Here is a 25,128-nt window from a genome sequence, read left to right on the forward strand (position 1 = left end):
CACACAGACACACACGCACACGCACACACACACATACACAGGCACACATAATGGCAGTCAGTTTATAAATAATGCAAGCATTTATCTCACCCGAAACTCAAACTGACCAACACTACAAATAAACGCTAGCCACATAATATTTTCTTCTTGTTGTTGGTATTGCAGTGTGGCATTTGCATAACTGCAGTTTATTCTAACAATTTGAATGAATATTTAATTAGTTTTAATTGAATATGGCAACATTTTGTTGCACTAGCATATGAAATTTGAGGGAGAGCTCATTAAAATAAATATATCAAAACTTGAAGAGGAAAAAATAAGCACTAAATAATTAAAAAGCTTGTGGCCTGATTGAAAAGATATAACCGGGAAAGAAATGGGAAAAAATTAAAAAATTAAGAATTTGAATTTCTGAGTGATGAGTGAATGAATAAAACAAATCTTTAAAAGGAACATTATACCATAGGAGAATCAAAAATGTTTGTAATATAGTTAAATTCAAGTCTACTGACATTTTACAATCAGCTCGCTCTCATCAAAACATTTACGAATGTGACTCAGTTGCTCTCCAAACGACATTCCACAGATAAGCAAACATTTGCTTTGCCAATTACGCATACGCAACGCCTCGGCAAAACGTTTACGAATGCTGCGCAATGAGAAATATAGGAATCAATTGCTGCGCATTAATGATATCGCTGAAATAATATCAAATTTTATGAAATAAATTTTAAATGCAGTCCAATCAAGCGTGCACAGATAAATAAACATTTGCTTTTGGCCCCGTTTAGTTCACTGCGAAATATAACGCATACGCAGCGTTGACCTAAGCACTTTTGTATGCTCGAAGCAATTGTGACTGCTCGAGCATGAATTGCCGCCAAGTTTGATTTTTTGGTATTAGTCAAACAAAGTTGTAATTGGCCAATGCACGGGCAGCAAACACAACATGCAACATGTTCGCAGTAGGAAGCAGCAAGCGCGCGCGCGCTCTTATACGCCAAACCGAGTTGGCATCGAACTAAAACCAACTACCGTTATGTTCTGCATTTGCCTTTGCCATTAAAATATACGCGGCCGCTGCGCTTATTGGCCATTCGTGTGTGCGACGCTGACGCAGACGCTCGTGCCCAGTGTCTCTCAGTCGCAGTCTGTCTGTGTGCGTGTGCGTATGCGTGTGCGTTAGCGTTAACGGTGTGTCGAACTCGTGACTAGTCGTGACTCGCGTGACACCCGCCTTTGGGACGCTCGAAGCGGCGGCGGCCGCGATAATAAAACAAAACATAATAATAAACGAGTGAACGGTAAATGCAATAGATATAAATGTGTTAAATACGAAAGCCCCATAAACAAAAGCAGCAACAAAAGCAAAAATAAAGCGGCCAATGATTAAGCCATAAACATTTGGTCAATTGTCTTGTGACTCTATTCGCTGGCATCAAGAATTGATGGCCACTCATAACTGTAACTGCAATACAAACAAATAAAAAATAATTAAAGAGAGTACAAAAAGAGAGCAATATTTTATCAAAATCCAAGTTCGAAGTCGATTAAGTTTCGCGCTATCTTATCGCACCACGCTGCGTATGCGTAATGCCTAATGCCTAATGCCAGCGCCTGTGAACTGTGAAACGTGTCCAAAACTAAGCAACAACAACTAGTTAACTAGACAACTGTGAATTACTTTCACTGCTTTTAAAAACAGTAATAATAGAAAACAAATTGATTTTTGACGTTTACCAGCTATTTATGGCGCATGATATCATTAACTGACCCACATTATTGAAGAGCATATTCTCGAGCATGCTTTCAATTGGGGCTTGAACTTGAAATTTGCCCACTTTGCTTTCATTTGGGGCCTTTACTTGACTACTGTGCGGCAGACATTGCTTAACTATTTCGGGGAATAGTGCTTGTTGATAAGCTAAAGTTTATCTGAGTGTTAGATAAAAATGCGAGGCATTTATTTCGCTTAGCTTTGTTTTGTGTTGCATTTTTCCTTGAAATTTAGAAGTAAATATAATTGTAATAATATTTTATTTCACTTAAATACAAAATGCTATTCAAACAATGACAAACTCAACGGCCCGTAACTCTTTGATATTTATAAGGCATAGCCTTGTAAATATTAATTTAAGTAAAATATTGGTGAATGGATAAGGCTTACAATCAGAAAAAGAGCTCAAGCTGTTATCATTTAATTTTAAATTTTATTTTTTTTATTTTGTTTCATAAAACTAACACTTAAAATAAAGATATACTTTTCCATATAGGTATGACATATAAATCTTCTAGCTGATCAGCTCCAAACTGCGAAAAATTAAACATATCCTATTTCAATTATATATTTTTTCAATTATTATAATGTATAATATTATAAATAACAAAATCAAGATATGAAGATTGTCTAAGTTTTGTCTATATTCCACTAAATGTATATATGACAACTCAACTACCGCACACCTGAAATATTCGCCAAAATTTGTAAATTTGTATAAATTCTTAAGACTGCGATTCCAGCTCAGTTGGTCGAATGCCTTCAGTTACATAGGTTACATAGATATGCTACATAGGCTACATATTTATGCATACTAAAAACATATCTAGCACGTCGTTCTATTCGAAGATGTGTTACATTCGTCCTCCTCTATCATTAGTTAAATGCTCTGATAAATGCTGCAACATTTGCAGCTTAGCACACTCAATTATTATTGCATTAATGTGTGTTAAGTGTGTCTAGCATGAAAAACTTGTATATTATAAGCCGCGGGCAAAAAAAAATAAACAAACAGCCAGATAATTAACATTTGGGTTCACAAGCGGAAGCTGCAAACAGCTGCCACAAGAGCTGCACAGTTGCAGGCCGCGCACAAAGCTGGCTAATTAATTTTATTGAATTAAAAAGTTTTTAAATAAATAAAAGTGACAGTAAAAAGAGAAAAAAAAAACAAAACAAATAAAAACCAAACTGATTTCCAATTAAATAATTAAGTACTGCAATTTATAGCACGTGCTCGTTATGCTTAATTAATGTAATTAATGCTGTATTGTTTCTGTTTTACTCAGTGAAATACAACGTGAAATATTATTGCCAAACATATAACAACAACAACAACAACAGCCACAAATATTTAACGTCCGCAACATTTGCTGTCCAGTGGAAATTTAAATAAATAATAAAATTTCAAATTCAATCAACATGCGTCGCAATATTAAATTAATTGTCTTCGTCAGCATCATTTGGATGTTCGTAATGGTCTATTACTTTCAGTCCAGCACGGAAAAGGTGAGTACTCGCTTTCAGTTTGATTTACAGCTTGAATTTGACGTACCTCCCTGCCGCCACCCCACTTCCCACTACCCACTCCTCACCCAACTATTAGCTTTCTTCCTCTGCTGCTTCTTCTTTAATTTCCTACCTCTTCCGCTCCACCAGCATTGATCATCAAACGTTACGTATGCCACTTGCATAGTAATTATTTGCCAGATATAACAACCAACAACATACCATGACCAAAGCTAAAGCGACAGTCAGTGTATAGCTACTACTTTAGCATTGCCTTCTCTCTCAGTCGCACTCACTCCCTCTGTTCCGCTCCCTCTCCCACTCTAACTCTGACACATAATTAGCCGCACGTCTACGGACAGGTAGCAAGTGCAGGAACGCCCTGTGACGCCCACAAAACTGCGTATCTCTATTTGCAGTTGACTTGGCTTACGTTTTTATATACCCTGTAAATGCATGCAAGCGCAGAGAAGGGAAAGTGGGACAAGTGTGTAGAAGATATCTAAGTTATATAGAAATATATATACATACATTATATATAAATATCTACTCAGATTCTAAAATAAAATATTTTGAAACTTTTTCAATTTAATTTAAATGCAATTAATATACATTTTTTTTATTTTCATTATTTAATTAATAAGATGGCAAGGTTTTATTCAATTTATTTATTTTATAGTTTATTATTATTTAATTTTATTTTATTTTAATATGAATTTAGATGTATATATATTTCGTATAAGAAAATAATAAACGGGAATTTATTTAATCAATTTATTAATTTATTATTTTATATAAATTTGTATATATTTGGTGTGTTTTTTATATTTTTTAAAATTTATTTCTAAGGACACTTTTAATGCATTAATATATATATTTATATATTAAGTTATACAGGTATTCTGTCAGTCCATCAAACCTTGGCTTTTCTTACAGTGGCCTTTAATACCATAGTTATTTTTTCGTCGGGTTTTCCTTTTTAATTAGAGTCTCAGCTTTTTACTGCTGACAGTTGTGTCAGTCAAGTGTGTACGGTTACACATGGCGTATGCGCAATTTCCCAGGTAATTTGGGTCATCTGCATGCGCCCGACTCCCAGATGACACACGTATCGCAGCAAAATCAGTTGTTTTTTATTTGCACTCATGCATATCGCTGTTATCGTTATCGTAATGACTGTCGCGATGACTTTTTAAACTATATAGTATAGTAAGCTCTTTATCATAAAATTGCAATGAAAATAGACAACAGCTGTTCAATTTTTGGACATATATAAGGCATACATATATAAGACATACAGTTATTAACTGTTGCAATCAATGACGAATCAGTTATCGCATATTTTTTGTTGCTGCCTGCCAAAATCATCAATCAATTTTATGTAACAAACTATATTTGTTAGGCAACTGAATGGCTTTCAGATATGTTGGATAAATAAAAAGTCGCGGCTAAATGTATTTGACTAAATATAAAAATATACATTATAAATATATTATATTATATCAGATATATTCTATATTATAATACATGACCCATACAAAATATACATATATGAAAAGAAAATCCCAACGATCTATCCAATATCTATCTAGATCTATATCTTCAACAATATAAATCTATAAAATATATACCAAAAGAAAACCTCACCAAACTCTCCCGCAACAAAAATCTATAAAATAAATGTAACTAGTTTCTTTTAAATTAATCATTTTATAGGGATATCCGTTATTCCCATAATACGATTTTGTATCTTAAGAGCTTGCACATGTTCCAATTTGGCATTCTGTGCGCAATTAATTGTGTACGTCATAAAATGAACGAGCTGCTATTATTAGCCCATAGACAAGCCCACTTAACATTGCCATTCTCAGCACTTCATAAATCTTAGAAATTCTGTGCTTTATCGCCAAATAAAAAGGAATCCAGCAAATAAATCAATAGTGCTGCAAATATGCTTAATAAAAACCGAAATGGCTTATCGAGAATGTTTTTATTTTGGCTTGGGATTAAAACAATTTATATTTCTTGTATCAAAAAAGAATGAAGGGAAAACGAAAATAAAAGCAATGAAAGGTACAATTCCATACGAATTGTACAAAGTCGATAAACTCAATTACTTGCAACTGTATTTCCTGCATTTTCCACAACAACAAAAAAAGAAAGAAAATCAAAATAAAAGAAATCCAGTTTCTGTGGATAAATGATTTTAGCTCAACTCAATTCAGATGGATTGTGGCTGCGGGCTGCGTTTGGGGTCGGCTCAAAAGCTGGCCAGCTCTGAGTGTCTGTAAAGCCTCTGCCCAAACATATATATTACACGTATTACATACATATATATTATTATAATCGAATTTATTTACGCATCGTTTTGCCTTTTAACATTTCGACACTTTTGACATTTAAAAAAAATTCTTTTTAATCATTGCAAAGATCAAAAGTGTAATTAACAGCGTATTATTGAATTACTTGTCACACTCATTATATATTCGCTACTGTGTATGTGTGCTTGTGGGTGGGGTGTTGGGGGTGTGTATGTGTAGAAGGAGAGGGGGGAGGGGGGTGTACCCTTTGCGTGGGCGAGTGTGTGATGTGTGGGCGCCAGCGAAATGGCATTCGCAGGCTTTATTTCCAGTGCTTTTAACATTAATTCAGAGTTTGATTCTTTCATTTTGGAAACATGCGCAGTTTAATAGCTTTCAAGCGGAAAAAATGAAAACATTTTTCAGTATACCCTTTAAAGACACCTGGAGTGGGTATACCACAACTAAATATGTAATTAAGTGTGAGCAAAGAAAAATATGTATTTCGAACACCACGAAAGTAGGTTTTCATAAAAGAAGTTGCTTTATATTATTATCTAAATATACTACAACCTTCTCCTCTCTCAGTCCCTCTTTCTCTCCCTCTCTCTCTCTCTCTCTCTATCCCCTTTCTCTCTTTATTTCTTTTTCCCTTTCTCTATCTCTTTCCTTCTCAATCTATCTCTCCTTCTCTGCGGTTTATCATTCGATGGCACTCAAAAGCTTATCGATAATATAGTACGATATACTTTTATAGCAACAAGTTAACTCACAAATAGGGTATTAAGGTTTCTAGTTTGTGAGAATTGCTGACCCTTTTTTTTAGGTTTATTCATTTGCGCATGTTTGCATTTTATATGACACATATCAAATGCATCTATTACCCAGCCCCCTTCGTTTACCTCCAATTACCGAGAATCGCAATGTTCAAAAGGTTTTTTATAGTCGCCCACACAAATTGCTGGCTTTTTGCTTAAAAACGTTCATAAATTTATAAGCCTGGAAAATATTTATTTTTTCAGCTCGCTTAAAAGCAAAGGTTAAGCAAAATTATATAAATAAACCAAAAAAATATATAATTAAATAAAAAAATTATTAAAAAATCTGTTAAAATGTAGCTTGCAATTTTTTTAAATATTAATTGGTAATTCCATAAAACGAATGATAGGGAATTTATAAGTAAATTTTCTACCTGCATACGTAAAAATAATATAATGCAATTCAATTAATTATTAACATATGTAACAGGTTTCAAAAACAGGAATTATACGAATGCAGCGTTTTTTTATATAATACATACATATATATCAAATATATTTTTGCTTTTAACATTCAAAGAAAGAAGCTGTTTCGTATTCTAGTACTAACAAGATTAAATATCTGAATTCAATTTCCTAATAAGAGGCATTGAATCTTACAATAACTTGCTTGAATTAAAATTTCTTGAATATAAAATTCATGTTTTTCCTTTTTCTGAGCGTAGTTTAAAGATATATGGTCTAATATAATCTAAAATAAGTGAAGGCCCAAAGGGACTTACTTTTTATCTGTACAAGATCTCCCTGAAAAATTGTTGAGTAGCATTTTTCAGTAGATACGGACACATAAATTATATATTTAAAATTAGATTTCTTTATAACTTATATATCATACATTTATATTTTAGGCAAAGTAACTCCCACACCTGACCCATATACCATATATATATATATATATATATGGGGCCCTCTCCAGCAAAAGCGAAAGTTGTTGTTTATGAAACCGCATTCATAAACTGATCAACTAAATTGTGTGTTAACAGCAGGGTGTCAACTCTGCAATAGTTTGTTGATTAAACCAAAATAACTAATTAATTGTCTTTTGACGTCCCGCTGCTCTCTTTATGCAAATAATATGCTGTGTCATGCTGCACATATGAAAGGCTTTATGAATAAATTTATGCCAAAGCTATTTCAACTTATCTCATTTCAATTCTCAGCGTAGTTCTCATGCCCACATTCCTCCAAACAGATTGTCGCACATCAAATTTGATTTGATTTGCTTCTATGCAAATGTTCTCATCAAATATGGAAATTCTTAACAACTATTTCATCAGTTTGCCAAAGAAGAATTTCATATTTCGCACACTCAAAATTGGGGCACATCATTAGATCAAGTTTGTGAAACGAATTTCAAGTTCAAACACATAAGCTTTCAAATACAACTTAACGCATCAACGATTCGATTTACGGTCAAAGCAGCACATTATTCAGTGGCAGAGCGAGAATAGAGGCGGGGGGCAGTACTGGGGCAGTTTGGGGACTCTAGGGCTCTATAATAGAGCAAGAAACTTTGCAAAAGTCAAGCTTGGCATTGCGTGACATGCAGTTACGCTCTGTTTGATATCCAAATGACAATAAAATATGTTGAAAGCGAATAATGCAAAAGCTCCGTTTACAACAGTTGAGAATTATAAGGAAGGTAAAAGCTCTAGAGGGGAACCTTTTCGCAAAGATTAGAAAATGCCATTGAGTATTTATTTACTTATTACTCAATGGGAAAATGCTAACGTATACTAATATAATAATACAAATCTTCAAATAATATAAAATTTTATTCATTGAATATTAGCTATTCATTCAAGCTTTGACATTGTTTATCCATCAAGTTTGCGAGGTAGACCAAAAAAAATGTAGTTCAAAACTGAAAGTTTACATTAAAAATAAAATGGACCTCATCCATTTGTATTTAACACATTTGTTATATATTTTTTTAGCTTATTTTTATCAAAATGCAGTCAAAATTCGAAGTCTTAAAATAAAAAAAACAGTAAACACGAATTCGATTAAATTCAAAATTCTTGAGTTGAAACTTGAATTTGGTATCGAAACCGGTTTTTGTGCACTCAAGTTTGGAGTTTCTAGTTCAGGTGTGGCTATATAAGAAATGTTTGGCTGCCTGGCGCTGACTGTTCCTCTGCTTTAACAGCTAATTAACATTTTTATCATGGGCAGCGCCCACAGCGATTCGCCTTTCCCCCTCCCGTAGTGTCGCGTTAGCTTTTGTTAGACATTTGGCATTTGGTTGGCTTTGATTTAGAATAAATAATTAAAGATGTCTATCGGCTGACCAAGTCAGGCAAATGACTTTAGCTCTTGGCCTTTTATGTTGTTTTCTTTTTTCTCTACCCTAACAGAGGGTATTACTATTTCTGTCAGTCAACAGATGCGTTTCATTCTGAAATGAAAAACATTTTCATTTTGCAAAATATCTTAAACAACTTTAGCACTTACGAGCTTCGGAATGCTCTCTACAGATGGGTGAAATCCTATCAATATCGGACTAATATATCATACAGCTCTTTTGGAAAAATCGTTTAAAGAATTAGCTTTAACATGAAAAACATTTCATTCATTCTTTTCCATACTATCTGTCAGCCGTATAATATCGGCCCCTGACCTGGCCCCGCTAGAACTACAGTCTATCAGGGTATTTAAACTTCAGCATGCTGTAGACATCTTTTCATTCTTGTTGTTTTTTTTTTTTTTTTTGTTATTTTACTTCAGACGCAAACTCCAAAAAAACAAAACACAAATCTGAGTTGACTTTCATGACAAAATGCCGCTCGCTTAACCGGCTCTTGCTACAGTCTTGGAGCCGGTTTGCAGTTGCCTTCAACTCTTGCTGCGGCTGCGGCTGCTGCTTCTGCTTCTGCAACTTCAGCGCCGCGCTCCCCTTGTTTGTCTTCATGTTACTGTTGACTGCCAGCTGTTGACTGGCCTCTCCATTACGCAATGTAAACCATCGCAACTGCGCAAGGTCGCGCCGTCGCGCGTTTTATTTAATAATTTTTATTGAACTCGAGCTGCGTTTATGGCATGCCCCCGACCCCCGCGTCGACGGCCGGAATTGTGTAGCCCTCGGCAAACACTTTTGTGGACTTTGTAATAATCATTGAATGTTATCGCTGATGGTTCGCTTGTTGCAACTTTCAATTTCATTTCGATGGTTTTTATTGTTATTTTACAACTTGTTTGGACCGCTGCCTGTTGTGTGTGAGTGGTCGCATGCTTGCCACAGGCAGCCACAACAACAACAGTGGCAGCCATAACCATTCCCCAACAAAACTAGTAAAACAATGATAAATGTGAACATAGACAGCCGGAAATGGTTGAGGATTGGGATACAACAGCAGGCTTGAATGGAGCGTTCGGGTCAAGGCGAAGCTTTTGGGCATTGATTCAAATTTCAAGAGGAACTTCAGCTATAAATAATTCCTAAGAGAGTTGCACTCAAGGATCATTAAAAGTTACGCATGCGTGTCAAGTAGATCATTATAGAAATCAAGTACTATTATAATATTTATAAATTTTTTGTGTCTCAAACTGTTGTCCCAATATAGTATGTGGGACATGTATGCACTAGACCTCACCCATCCTCATCAGACCTATCCCCCGTTGGAAAAGCTTTCACATTGCTTCATCATCTTTTATGAAAAGTTCATATTTTCCGGAAAAAAAAAATACTTAAATGGTGTTTTACAACACTAGTTTGAGATAATCGATAAGCGAAAATATCAACCAGGGCAAAAAACATATTCAACCTTATGAAACTAAGCTTGCCATGAGAATAATAATTTGATATATTAGTTCTGAAAACTCAGAGCTACCTTACTGAAATTAAGCAGTCACTAACTCAAACACATAAAAAATATCCAAAGATATTTCTAAAAAGCAATATAAAGAATTGCAAAAAGCCAACATACACCATATATATATATATATACACTGTATACAGTGTATATGTATATATATTCATATATCAAGATCGACCCAGACCAACATGGTGCGCAAGACAATTAATCATATATTTCGATGCAGCGAGTGCTTCACAGCCATCAGCGATGAGGGCGAAATAATCTGCAAGGAGGGCGGTTGCATCTTCATAAACAATGCCAGTAACGTGGTGCTACAGGAGGGATTGCTCGCCGGAAGCGGCCTGGAGATGCGACCAGTTCTATGCGCCGGCTGCCATCATTTGGTGGGCTATCAATTTGAGAAGAACGATCTGTTTCCATCGCATTTGCATAAGATAGTGCTGTCGACCGAAATGGTGACCATGTGGACCGATGAGGATGTACAGTTCAAGCCAATACTACCGTTTGGCTTTGAGGACATCTAAATGTGTTGTCGTTGCACAACACTGAATATTCTTGTCGAATTCCATTTCAACATGCATGCGAAATAAAGCGCCGAACAAAATTCACATGACTGCGTACAGCATTTCTTTCGCCCCTTGAGTTTTATAATTTACGTGAACGAGTATTTTTCCGGGAATTTTCAGCAAAATAATTTTTTAATTTTCTCTCTTCACAATGGTCCTAATGAAAATATCAAGGTCATATTTGCTAATGACTTTTAAAGGTTTTGGCTAGGGAACAAATTTCAAGAGCTTTTAAATGTGTGACAAAATGTGGAAGTGGGCTTCAGGGAGCATATATCTATATTTCCAGATTGTCTATCGTTCATTGGAACATTAAAATCTTACGGCTAATAGCCTAGGAACTGTTTCAAAGTCAGCTTTTAGGTAATATCACATGATGATTGAGCATAAATTTTGCTGTTCATGAATGAAATTGTGAAAAAATTCAACTCCACTTAGCTCAGCGATAATATGACAATGTTGAAATCAGCTAGTTTTTGAAATTTGAGATGGGATGCAATTAATTGAATGATATAATGCTTAACCAAAACTGGGAACTTGGTGCTGTTCCTCCACCGTCTCCACTTCCTTCTCCTCCATCAAGTCTTTTTCGCTGAGCCGCTGTGAGAAAGAGTCTCATGTGAAGCGCTAGCAGTGCAAATTTTAAGTGCTACCCTGGACAAGAAAAAAAGAAGACCAGCGCAGCAATCAATCTACACACATACACACAATACGGCGCACACACACACACACACACGCATACAGCCGTTAACTATAAAGCTTCGCTGTGCAAAAGAGCTAAAAGGCCGAAAAAAAAACAAAAACAAACTATTAGGAGTAAATGGAATGCACGACTAATTGATGCCCTATAAACACTTGAAGTAACAAATATATTTTATAATTATAATTAGATTATTATTTTATATGATTTATATTTTTATTATGGTTTTGGTATTGGTATTGGTATTTTTTTTATTTTATTAAATATATATGCATATCAATTATTTTATTTTAATGACAGGAAAACGTTCCTGCAACCTTTTTGATCTTGACGAGGTCATATTAAGATAAGAAATAAATAGGTATAAAAGAAAAGAAAATGTAATAAAAATACTGAATTACACTTAATACCATCGCATAAGCTACCCTTTGTCTGCGAAAATGCCGGCAACAGGAGACCCAACATGTGCCCAGTCGATGTTAAACAGGGTATACGAAAATAGGAGAAGCCGCTAGTCCGGAGGTGAATGCCACAACTTAAGTGGCTAAAATGGCCAAAAGTCGCGACTGTCGCTTTTGGTTTTTGCATTCAGGGCGGGGGCGTGTCGGCGCAGGGGGGGCTGATCATGCACAGAAGCGAACAAAACGGTTTTTTGGGCAGCGCAATACGTATTTGAATTTGGATTGTATTTTATGTCTTGTGACTTTCTCAAGTTGTTCGATTATTTTGTACTTTCACTTGAAGTAAACTTTAAATTATTTTTATTTCAATGATGATCTCAAGGCATTTAGCTGGCATTTAAATGGCGAGCACATTGACAACGTGAGGGAAAGGTGACCCAAGCCAAATAAAAAAACAAAAGCCAAGCTAAAATGTCAACATGGCCGATGGAGAAGCGTGCGAATCACGTTTGGTGGGGGCGGGATTAGAGGGAGAGGGTGGTCGCAACCTTTTGGCCAATTCATGTGCATGCAGCTTAAACGTTTCCGAACATGGCCCAGCAGCTGCTGGCCTCAGCCTAACGAGCCAATGCACAATGCCATTAAATAATAATTATTTAACTTTGTTTTTTTACAGTTTGCTTACGGTTGTTGTTGTTGCTAATGTTGGTGTTGTTGTTGTTGTTTCTGTTGTTGGCATCTTCTGCTTGAAATTGGTCAGCAACTTTTTGTGTTTTATTGTCGCTGGTTTCACTTTTTTGTGTAATCACTGCAAGTGGCACTTAACAATTTATATACCCTGTACCCATTGAAAATGTGTAACAAAAGGGTATTATGATTGAGTGCAGTTGATTGTGAATGGACGAAGCCGACTTCCCAATAATATTATTACTATTATTATTATATATATTAAAGTATATCACACAGATTGAGCATATTTGCTTTCGATATTTGCTTCCATTTCCATAAAATCGATATATATCGATGTGTGAAGAAGATTTCAAAAGCAGAACTCGTAAGTAAACCAGTTTGTATACATAGGTTCTCGTATAGTAGATGCAGATTTGAGATGTTTCACATTCCATCTAATTCCATTTAAAATTCCAGTTAAAAATAAGCATAGCCTCTGTTTATGTGTATATATATGCGTAATTGTGTAAGCATAAAAGGAAGTTCGTATATTTGTGACGGCAGCTCGATCCTGCATATAGGATATCTTTTAGTCGATCTCGCCCAACCTCTACTCATTTTCTTTTTCTGTACGCTTTGGCCTCTTTTAGATGGTTTGTGTGTGTGCTGTCCGCCTGCCTGTTAACTGGTTGTTGTTGTTGTTGCTGCGTCTGTTTGTTGGCATAATGAACTTGAACTTTATGACGCAAAACACGTTAAGTAAGTGTTGAGCCCAGCGGGCGGGGAGACGAGGATGCGAGAGCTGCGTCTTTGAGTATGACAAGCAACACTTTATATTGTGTAGCGAATGACTCCTACAGAACAGAGGCCCTCGGGAAATGAGCCGCAACGAGATGAGCTTTAGTTATGGCTGGGTGGAGTGAGTCTGCATTTGGCAAGGATCTCGGCTGGCGTTTTATGGTGTTGTACTTGAGAATTCTACCAAAGTGCAGCCCATAAAGCAGATGTAGTGGAAATAAGTGCAACAACTAGGCTAAAGTAACTGTACGAAATAACTTACAGTTCAGTTGTCTGGCCAAAGTGATATGAAAAGTTTTATAAAGCGAAACAAAATGAAAAGTGAGCTGAGTCATCATTCCATCTTACTTAAGCTGGAATTCGAGGTGAATCTAATTGTACCCATAATTTTATATCAGTTAAATAACATAGGTTAACTGCCAACAAGAACACATATTAATTTTAAAGTCAACGTAAATAAGAGTTATTTCTGAGTGATATAACCTTAAATATAGCTATATCTCTTCAAAAAGAGGCAGCTATCCAAAATAGGATATACTTTTCATTTAAAAATGCTAAGCAAGAACCTGAATGCCAAATGACTTGTCCAGCTCTTATAAACTCCGTAATATGCACAAAAAACTGAACCTGAAAATCGATAGTTATCGAATGACAGTTTTTATCGAAAGAAACTGGTAAACTTTTTCTGACAGGCACGTGGACAAAGCTTAGCTCATTGTCCAGATTACGAATATACACACTTTAATAGCTCAAACATATTTTTGCAACCCATATAATCCACGTTCAACACGGTACAGGGTACATAACATAAACAGTTTGTAAAATATTCACAAAATCTGTGGTCTAATAATAAACACAGCTTATATAAAGGCTGTTGAGCTTCATTATTGCGTCGATTAAAAGCCGCTATTGAAGCCACATGCCGAAAAGGCTATCGAATTAAATATTAAATAATAAATATTAAATAATTTTTGCAGCAGCGTAAAATAGTAAATGGTTTTTTTTGCGGTCAAAATATTCGAAAATTATGGGAATTATTAAGCTAATTACTTCGAAATGGGCTTATAAAATAAACAACTCTTTAGTGGCCGAACATAATTTGCGATTTAATATGAAACTAGTTTGAGAGCGCAAGGGTAGACGACTATGAAATACCCTGCAGCTAGCTTGGATGGCGAATGGGCCTATTTTGCCACAGCTGCATGATATGCAAATTAGGTTCTAATAATAAGTGAACCAGGCGAAGATCTCTAAAAAGTGAAATATCTTTTACAGTTCTAATGCGAAACACAAAGTTTACAAAGCGACAGTGGGGTTAGATGGAGTCAGTTCTTCATTCAGACTAAAATATATACTTAATGCTGTGCGAGACGCCAATTTCTCTTTCGTTGCCTAAATAAAACATCCTTAATTCTATGCCTTGCAATCGTTTTATGGGTACAGGGTAGAGAAAGTAAAACAAAAGCTGAATAACCACAGGGCGTATACTCGATGTGTCTGTATGCGGTTCATGTCGTTCCATGTGGCTGCTGTTGACATTGACATGTTGATCAAATTGTTTGGCTAAACAAATGCGAGCCATAAACGGACCATAGCTATGGTCGCTGGCAAGAGCTGTCTAATTAGAATGCGTCACACTCAGCTTGAGATACATTTGTATCTCCAACTGCGGCATTTTTATGCGCGCGTGTGCCACATTGTGTGTGTGAGTGTGTGTAAAAGTCGCGCAATTGGCAATTTGTCGCATTTGTGTTGTTCGCCCTTGTTAGTTGTTGTTATGGCATGCATCCATCAAATGCTTGGAATCTATCTATGCATATGTATCTGTATCTGTATCTATAACAGCCATAGGCTATGAGCTCAGCGCTTGACTGATGAGCGTACAAAACGTCTGCTGCCCTTCAAAGCACTCTGCATTTGAGTTCTAGTTTGTTTAGTTCAGTTCACATTGATGCCACATCTGCGCCTAGTGCTCGACATCATGGCATATTCTTTTATGCATGCGTCATGGGTGGGCGTGGGGTCTGGCCACTCGACTCGAGTGTTTGCCTTAATGAATGACCCGATTTTTAATTGAGTTACATTCGAATTTGACTAATGATTGGGCTAAGTCTTCAGATCGAACCCGCTTGTAAACGAAAACCAATTGAAAGTTCAGTTCCCAAATGTCACTTCATCATCTGCAGCTGCGACTGCGGCCTTAATTGATTCTCGCCCGAAATGCGAACAAAGACTTTGCAGACGCTGTCTGTGGTTGCCAACATAAAGAGCAAAAGGCAACAAAGCCAGTGGCAATAATGCATTGTCTTGGGCACACTGGCAGCTAAAATTTATGCAAAGCACTTTCAATATATTTTATGAAGAGATTCTCTTGTTGCAGCCGTGGCAGCCGCAACATTCAGTGGCAGTTGCAAGCAGCGGCAAACATGGCCACTTAAGCTGCAGTCGAGTCAAAGTTGCACTCATTGCGGCAATTTTGACACAAATACACACACACACACACAGACACACACACACACACACACACACACACACACACACACACACACACAGTCACACTAACACATGTAACATCTGCTGCTACCGCTGCTGTTGCCGCTGCTGTTGCCGCTGCTGCTGCTATTTATGCAACATGCAATTTATTGCCGCCTCTGTGGCAGTTACTTCAATTTGCCACCAACGGCCACAACGTCTGCCGCACGCCAACACTCTGAAATATTAGTCAAGTCTAGGGCAACGGCAAGCGCTAAGGGCTAAGAGTTAAGAGTTAAGAGGCTTTCGGGTTAATAAAGCAAATATTTCTAGTTAGCATATTATATATCTCAAAGTCAAAGCAGAGCTTGAACTTAATTTGCAAACATTTCAGGCAGATTTTCTGAGACTAAAATCTTAAGAGCTGCCAACAATTATTTTGTTGCTTAGTTGTTATTTATCTAAAACCTGCTGAAAGTCTTTGAATAGTCTTAAGTTCTTAAAGTTGAAATTCATGTATACTCAAGAGGCTTTTAATGGACTTTCTGCATGTTGCAAGCTTCTAAAATATGCTAAGGACATAGCTAAAAGATGAAATAATTCTTTCACAAAGTAATTCTCTGATTAAAGTCAATCTCTATATATAATTTATCAAAAATACCCTAAGGAAGAAAAAGAATAATTAGGCGAACTTAGGAGGCATACTTTAGTTTGAATCAACTTATTTCCGGCTTTCTTAAATGCTTCTTACCTTTTAAATAAATAAATATCTTAATAAATAAACATTATTAAATACCAATGGGGTGACAAATTTTGAGCTATATTTAACTAGGATATTTGAGGGTACCATTTTCATATAAATTTTGACACTTGGTCAAATCATAATGTTGCCAGGTTTAGATGCCACACTTATCTAGAAATAAACAATAATGAACAAAAAGCCAAAACTCGTCAAACCAAGTTATGGAGGTGGGAAATTTCGACCAATGTCTGTATACGAATCTCAGGGGTAAGATTTTGACATGAATTTCGACTAAAAATTATGTATTGAGATTTGAACGCCAAATTAATCTAAGGGGAAAATTATGTAAAAATAAACAAGACTCATGAAAATTGGTTGATTTTTGACCAACTTATGGGAGTGGGAAATTTCGAACTATGTCATGTCTATATACGAATCTTAGAGGTACGAATCTAAGGGGTAAGATTTTGACACGATATTCGATTAAAAATTATGTATTGAGATTTGAATGCCAGATTAATCTAGAGGGAAAACTATGTACAAAAAGCCAAGACTTTTGAAAATCGGTAGAGTTTTGACCAAGTTATGGGGGTGGGAAATTTCGACTTATGTCTGTATACGAATCTCAGGGGTAAGATTTTGACATGAATTTCGACTAAAAATTATGTATTGAGATTTGAATGCCAGATTAATCTAGAGGGAAAACTATGTACAAAAAGCCAAGACTTTTGAAAATCGGTTAATTTTTGACCAACTTGTGGGAGTGGGAAATTTCGAGCTATGTCTATAAACGAATCTTAGGAGTAAGATTTTGACATGAATTTCGACTAAAAATTATGTATTGAGATTTGAATGCCAGATTAATCTAGAGGGAAAACTATGTACAAAAAGCCAAGACTTTTGAAAATCGGTAGAGTTTTGACCAAGTTATGGGGGTGGGAAATTTCGACTTATGTCTGTATACGAATCTCAGGGGTAAGATTTTGACATGAATTTCGACTAAAAATTATGTATTGAGATTTGAATGCCAGATTAATCTAGAGGGAAAACTATGTAAAAATAAACAAGACTCATGAAAATTGGTTGATTTTTGACCAAGTTATGGGGGTGGGAAATTTTGAAATATGTCATGTCTATATACGAATCTTAGAGGTACGAATCTCAGGGGTAAGATTTTGACATGAATTTCGACTAAAAATTATGTATTGAGATTTGAATGCCAGATTAATCAAGAGGGAAAACTATGTACAAAAAGCCAAGACTTTTGAAAATTGGTAGAGTTTTGACCAAGCTATGGGGGTGGGAAATTTCGACCTATGTCTGTATACGAATCTCAGGGGTAAGATTTTGACATGAATTTCGACTAAAAATTATGTATTGAGATTTGAATGCCAGATTAATCTAGAGGGAAAACTATGTAAAAATAAACAAGACTCATGAAAATTGGTTGATTTTTGACCAAGTTATGGGGGTGGGAAATTTTGAAATATGTCATGTCTATATACGAATCTTAGAGGTACGAATCTTAGGGGTAAGATTTTGACATGAATTTCGACTAAAAATTATGTATTGAGATTTGAATGCCAGATTAATCTAGAGGGAAAACTATGTACAAAAAGCCAAGACTTTTGAAAATCGGTAGAGTTTTGACCAAGTTATGGGGGTGGGAAATTTCGACCTATGTCTGTATACGAATCTCAGGGGTAAGATTTTGACATGAATTTCGACTAAAAATTATGTATTGAGATTTGAATGCCAGATTAATCTAGAGGGAAAACTATGTAAAAATAAACAAGACTCATGAAAATTCTTTGATTTTTGAACAAGTTATGGGGGTGGGAAATTTTGAAATATGTCATGTCTATATACGAATCTTAGAGGTACGAATCTTAGGGGTAAGATTTTGACATGAATTTCGACTAAAAATTATGTATTGAGATTTGAATGCCAGATTAATCTAGAGGGAAAACTATGTACAAAAAGCCAAGACTTTTGAAAATCGGTAGAGTTTTGACCAAGTTATGGGGGTGGGAAATTTCGACCTATGTCTGTATACGAATCTCAGGGGTAAGATTTTGACATGAATTTCGACTAAAAATTATGGATTGAGATTTGAATGCCAGATTAATCTAGAGGGAAAACTATGTAAAAATAAACAAGACTCATGAAAATTGGTTGATTTTTGACCAAGTTATGGGGGTGGGAAATTTTGAAATATGTCATGTCTATATACGAATCTTAGAGGTACGAATCTTAGGGGTAAGATTTTGACATGAATGTCGACTAAAAATTATGTATTGAGATTTGAATGCCAGATTAATCTAGAGGGAAAACTATGTACAAAAAGCCAAGACTTTTGAAAATCGGTAGAGTTTTGACCAAGTTATGGGGGTGGGAAATTTCGACCTATGTCTGTATACGAATCTTAGGGGTAAGATTTTGACATGAATTTCGACTAAAAATTATGTATTGGGATTTGAATGCCAGATTAATCTAGAGGGAAAACTATGTATAAATACCAAGACTCATGCAAATCGGTCGGGTTTTGACCAAGTTATGGGAGTGGGAAATTTCGACCTATGTCTATATACGAATCTTAGGGGTAAGATTTTGACATGAATTTAGACTAAAAATTATGTATTCAAGTTTGAATGCCAGATTAATCTAAAGGGAAAACTATGTATAAATACCAAGACTCATGCAAATCGGTCGGGTTTTGACCAAGTTATGGGAGTGCGAAATTTCGACCTATGTCTATACAAGAATCTTAGGGGTAAGATTTTGACATGAATTTAGACTAAAAATTATGTATTCAAGTTTGAATGCCAGATTAATCTAAAGGGAAAACTATGTATAAATACCAAGACTCATGCAAATCGGTCGGGTTTTGATCAAGTTATGGGAGTGGGATTTTCGACCTATGTCTATATACGAATCTTAGGGGTAAGATTTTGACATGAATTTCGACTAAAAATTATGTATTGGGATTTGAATTCCAGATTAATCTAGAGGGAAAACTATGTAGGAAAAGCCAAGACTAATGAAAATCGTTTGATTTTTGACCGAGTTATGGTTAAAGTAAAACACTCCGTAAATTAATTTGAAAGATCTTTGATTTCGCGATTTTATAAGACATTTGGGTAGAGTTTCTCGAAACCCCATCTTAACGGGCTGTGCGTTGATCACCAATCAGTCAAGACAAACAGTTTTATATATAGAGATAATACATTAAAATCTTTAGGTATATCTTTAAGTATATAAATTACTTTAAAGTTAAGCTTATGAGTAAAAGTGATGTTTTGTAAATTAAATTAAGTTCTTTGCGTCGAAAGTTTTAGGCTTAACTAAAAGAAAACAACTTTCCATCAGCAACAAAATTTGTGGTTTAATTTTTTGGCTGCTTAGCGTAAGCCCCAACTGGCAGAGGACCCCTGCCCCCGCCAAAGAAATTGGTTAATTGAGTTTTGCATGTTGGCAGCCCGAGAGAAAAGGCCGCCAGCTTGTTGGTTTTTGGTCTTAACCAAAAATGAAGGCTGAATTTGGAGACGAGTTAACCGACAGCTGCAGCTACTTAGCCATAAGACACAAGGAAGGCTTTTGACTCCGCGACTTTGTTGCCCCATCGTCGTGAAGATGCCACACACACATGCACACACATGCACAATACTCTGCTACACAACAATTTGCAATTGTTGCTTTGGCCGCAATTCGGTTTGGCATCTGCTCGTCTCGCCGCCCCAGTCTCATCTGCAGCAAATGAATTTCAAGTTGCGCAACTTCGCATTGCCACAATCACAGCGAGACACCAAAGCAACAGCTGACTGTGAGTGTGTGAGTAAAAGATAGATCTACAAAGCACATGGAGAGAGTTTCGGGTGGGGGGAAAGGCAGGTTGTACACAGCTTTACGTGTCTGCATGTGAGAGATTTTTCAATTAACCTCTAAGGCCAATTAACTGCAGCTGCAGTGCATTTCACACATGCAACGGCCTCGTAATAGTTTATAAATTATATACATTTATTTATTTATTTATTTATTTGTACCATATTTTGTGGAGCATTCAACGCATTTAACATTGCCATTGTTTGGCCAAAGACAATAAATTACTCGTCATGTTTACAGTTTGCACTTTTTGGGCCAACAAATTTTTGTTGCCTTGCGGCTTTCGCAAATTGCCCAAAAGCAGCCGATTGACAGGCAAATCTGATAAGCGCCTGCCATTTGCTTGTAAAGTTTGTTAACCTTTTTATATACCCTATAGCCATAAAAAACAAGGTCTATGGGCAGACAAGAGTGATAAAGAGGTCTGTATCCTTGCTGAGCTCAGCGTGCTTGGGGTTTAGAACTAAGACGCGAGGGATGCATATTTGTACACACGATTTACTTTATGTTTGGAAAATGCCAACACATTTCTGCAGAAATAGTTAAGACTAAAGTGTTTAGCATATGTCTGTATGAATAAATCGCAATTATTTTTTTATTTATTCTGTTAATGATAATTGATTCTTCATACAAAATAAGAAGGTTAGCATAAATTCTGCCTGTTATGGATCTTAGTTAAATTAAAGACTGGAGTCTTTTCCTACCAAAGTCATATTTCCCATATATAATTTGGCTGCACTTCTAGACGTATAAATTGAAATGTTTCAAAATAAAGTAATACTACTTTTATGCATATGAGAGCAACAAAGATTTAGCACGGGGCATCTGCAAGCCGATCACCTCTGCACTTGCTTTTCATGACAAATTACATTAAGAAATTGCACATTAGGAAAAAACATTTCTATCGCTCTATTGCAATCATCAACGTGCAAATGTCTTAATGTGAATGTGACCTCAGTGAAAATGGAAACAATATCAAAACTTAAAGCTAGCAGCTCATTAAAAGTAGAGAGAGAAAATGTTTGGGGTCTCGAATTGGAAATTAGCCATGTACAAGATTTCGTGTGTTGTTAAATGTGCCATAAAAAATATAATATATATATATAAAGATGCGACGCACGGAAATTGAAGCTGGCGAGTGAAAATTTTCTGCGGAAATGTTCACGCAGCAATTAAGGTTTTTATGATAGAAATCAAGTAAAAGAAATAAGATTTCGGTTGGGAGCCAAATGTTGTGCCAATTGCTCAAAAAGCGGCTTTAAAATAAAGTTTCGTATGAAATAGTCAACAGAGAATGTTGTCGAATATTTCACCTTTCAGAGTAAGCTCTGCCGTGTGCTACAAAAAGAGAAATATATGTATGTTTATAAATATATATCAAATGAAATTTGTTTTGAAAATTTTATCCAATCAACCAGGCAGAAAGTCCAAATTAATATTTTAGATTTTAATTTTAAAGTCGCGCTATTTGAATCAGTTTATCAAGAACATGGACAACACTTTGGATAATCAACTGGTTAACGAAGCCGTTGATATGATGAGCAATCTGAAGATCATAGCAGAGCCTGGTGAACCCAATGAACTAAGTATTCATAAAAAACCCAAAGATTATATTATGGGGGATGAAATATATCCGAATTTGGACGTTAGCATGCCTGATTCTTTCGCTTTAGCTTCCGCCGGGGACAGTGAAATAAAGGTGAAAGCTGTTAACAGACGCTTGAGCCTGCACACCCTGGCCCAGGTTGTGCTGATGCTGCAGAAGCGTTTGAATCATGCCAAATCGATGGCCGATTATGTTGATGTCACCGATGATGTTGTCTATTGGCGTGCACTGGCCATGTCGCGCGGCCAGGAGATTGAACGCTTTCTAAATGTTATTGAGCTGCAAAAGAAGCGCATTGATACCTTGGAACGTGATCTGGGCACACTGGTGAATCTGGCGCAGGAAACACAAAAGATGCTGGCCGACATCAGTCCCGAGAAGCCTAGCAGCGATAAGCCAAGAAATTAGTCAACCAATTTACCTGAGCATATAACGCAAACCTTCAGGAATGAGCGTTATTTAGGAAGACTTGAAAAAGTCTAGCATTTTTTTTTAAATAATTGTTTTACTCACTGTTAGAATTTTGTGCGTGCAGTTAAAGCGATGCAAATATAATGTATTCGAAATCTTGCGCAAAGTTTCAGTTTATTTGTCTAGGGACTTAACGTATAGAAACTAGGCTTCTTGAGCAGCTATATGTTGTAAGACATGGTCTGTAGAGTTCAAGGAACTGCTAGAAACAAAAGGTCTACAAAGAAAGAATTTTTATAAGAAATTCTTCGCTTCAAACCTTTCTGCATCAGATGTTATCACTGTGCAGTCGTAACAATTATTACTGGAAATTTGTTTATCATTATATTATATATCATTCGATACATATATATATTAATTTTTATCTTTAGCTTCGGCGTCCCAAATTTGCTTTTGTTTTTTGTTATTTTGCTTCAGCTTCATTTACTTTTATATATATTTTCTTTTTCTTAATTAGTGAACATTTTCGCCAGCATTTTCTTTTCATGTTTTCATTTATGTTTTTTTTCGCCCCTCAATCGCTGAAGCTTAACCCCAGCTTTGGTTCGTTTGGTTTTTACGTGTTTCGTGTTTTGTGTTTCTATTTTATTTATTTATGTATCTGTTTTTTTTTTCTGAACTCAGCTATTCAGTCTTCCAGCTGAATGATTTTCCCATCGCGTAGTTTCATGTGTGGCAGCTGCCAAGTAGAGTGCATAATTTAGTAATTGGAACGTATCAAATTTGTTTTCACCCGAAATGTCTTTGTTAACGTCAAAGAGACGGATAACATTTGCCAGCAAACGGGCTACATCTTCAATACTTTGGCCAAAGCTGCCATAGTTGGAATCAAACTCAATAATATTTCATTTAAGCTATATTATGGCTTTCTATGCTTAATGCAATTCTGAGAATTCGGATTTAATACAAATTGTATGGCAAAGCGCATTGTGAATTGGTTTAGGCCTTTCACCTGGGCTTGCACATGCCAAGAATCGAATGCGGGGCACACCCAACCAAGCAACTAACCAAGCAACCCATCGTTCAGCATGTGGCATTGTTGTTCAACGCCAGAACCGAAAGCCAACAAAATGACAACAAAAAGAAACAACACAATTCAATTAAAAATCTATGCACGCCCAAAAATATTGATTCGACAAAACACAAAAATATTTTCGTCTGCAGACAGTTGGCAACATACAAACACACCAAAGACAGGCTAACACACACACACAAATACACACACAGCCAAGAATAACAGAATTGAAAATGAAACCTGACTTGGGCACAAAATTTTAATGGAAATTTTAAATACGTACAAAATGTTGGCTTACAGAAATGGCAAAGAACTAAACTTTGTTAAAAATGCTCTTTTATTGCATTTAAATTAATTATTGGCGAATAATAAAAGTTTTACTTGTAAGAAAAATAATAAAATGCATATAAAAATAAGAAATAAAATAATAATAATAACATCATTTTTAAGATAGAATAATAATAATAAAATTCTGATAAAAATAAAATAATTATAATAATAATAAAATTAATTTAAAAAAAATTAATAATAAAAATAAACTTTTTGCCTTTAAAAGCAAAATAGATATATATATATATATATATATATATATATATATATATATATATACTGCTTTGTTGCTTTGTGAACAGTGTATAAAAATTCATCTTGGGCTAAAAATTTGATTTTAATTGCAAGCATGAAGAAGACACTTAGACAGTTGCAGGCAGATGTGTTTGAATATTCGAAAGCAGATGAAAAGTAATTATATAAAAAATATTTAATAGATATATAATATTTATACCCTACACCCGACAAGACGGAATGAACTTTTGTTTAAAACAGGCGCAAGACCACATTTGGAACATTTCAAATTTTGACTTAATCTTTGGCCATGCTATCTCTCTACATGAGAGTTTTATTAATACCTTTAAGCTCATAAACAGTTGGATAATGTGTATTATGCTTATTTAAAGCACTTTTTTGGCTGCAGGGTATCGTGCAGTCGAGTGCACTTGCCTCGAGCACTCTTACTTTTATTTTGTTGCGCAGCTGCCATTTAAAGCTGAAAACCATTAAAGTCCGAACTAATTTCAATGATTTGTTTCGAGTTGTTTGTAAAAAACCAAAAAAAAAAGAGAAAACAACAAAATACAAATAGCAAAAAAAAATAGAAGACAAGACATTGAACTCAAACGTTGAACTTTTCATAAGATATAGAGCTATCGAAAAAGGCCAAAACCAAAAAAAAAAAAGAAAAATAAAATAAAATCCATTTGTGGCAACTTGTTGCGCGGCCTCAACCATATCGATGAGATTGTTTGCTGTTGTTGTTGTTGTTGTTGCAGATTGACTAATGACACAGTTTGGATGAGCAGCAATGGGAAATTGTGTAGTTTGGGTCAATATACATAAGTGTCTATTGAACGCTTGATTGATTGATGGTCGAACAAAAGGTGCTGAAATAAGCGTCGTGTTTAGTTAAGCCCCAAATATCACGTTCCACAAAACGGATTGCACACTTAAGTGCTGAAGTGCCCAGCAGCTTAATCACATTTCAGATATATTATATATATAAAGATATATAGTATATAGCGTATGTCT

The 25,128-nt window shown here is 35.5% G+C and overlaps 2 protein-coding genes across 2 annotated transcripts in view; both read left to right on the forward strand.

Moving 5' to 3' along the window:
• The first annotated feature begins 1,124 nt into the window (after nt 1-1,124).
• The window catches only part of LOC115758776 (polypeptide N-acetylgalactosaminyltransferase 2), a 31,652-nt gene continuing 7,648 nt past the window's right edge, over nt 1,125-25,128 (forward strand). The window contains exons 1-2 of the mRNA XM_030699542.1: nt 1,125-1,304; nt 3,067-3,286. Coding sequence (XP_030555402.1) covers nt 3,200-3,286 — 87 coding nt within the window. The 5' untranslated portion in view covers nt 1,125-1,304; nt 3,067-3,199. The remainder of the gene's footprint in view (nt 1,305-3,066; nt 3,287-25,128) is intronic.
• On the forward strand, nt 21,832-22,629 carry LOC115758777. The gene is made up of 2 exons (XM_030699543.1): nt 21,832-22,038; nt 22,126-22,629. Exons 1-2 carry the CDS (start codon nt 21,942-21,944, stop codon nt 22,464-22,466), a joined length of 438 nt encoding a protein of 145 aa, XP_030555403.1. The 5' UTR covers nt 21,832-21,941; the 3' UTR covers nt 22,467-22,629.

The sequence above is a fragment of the Drosophila novamexicana genome, unplaced genomic scaffold (assembly GCF_003285875.2).
Source record: "Drosophila novamexicana strain 15010-1031.04,08,12 unplaced genomic scaffold, DnovRS2.1 tig00000193-arrow-pilon, whole genome shotgun sequence".
NCBI lineage: Eukaryota > Metazoa > Arthropoda > Insecta > Diptera > Drosophilidae > Drosophila > Drosophila novamexicana.

Coding starts and splice junctions, on each gene's coding strand:
- LOC115758777 (XM_030699543.1), top strand. CDS start 21,942: ATGGACAACACTTTGGATAATCAACTGGTTAACGAAGCCGTTGATATG. Junction 22,039..22,125: donor TGGTGAACCCAATGAACTAA/GTATTCATAAAA, acceptor CTTTCGCTTTAG/CTTCCGCCGGGGACAGTGAA.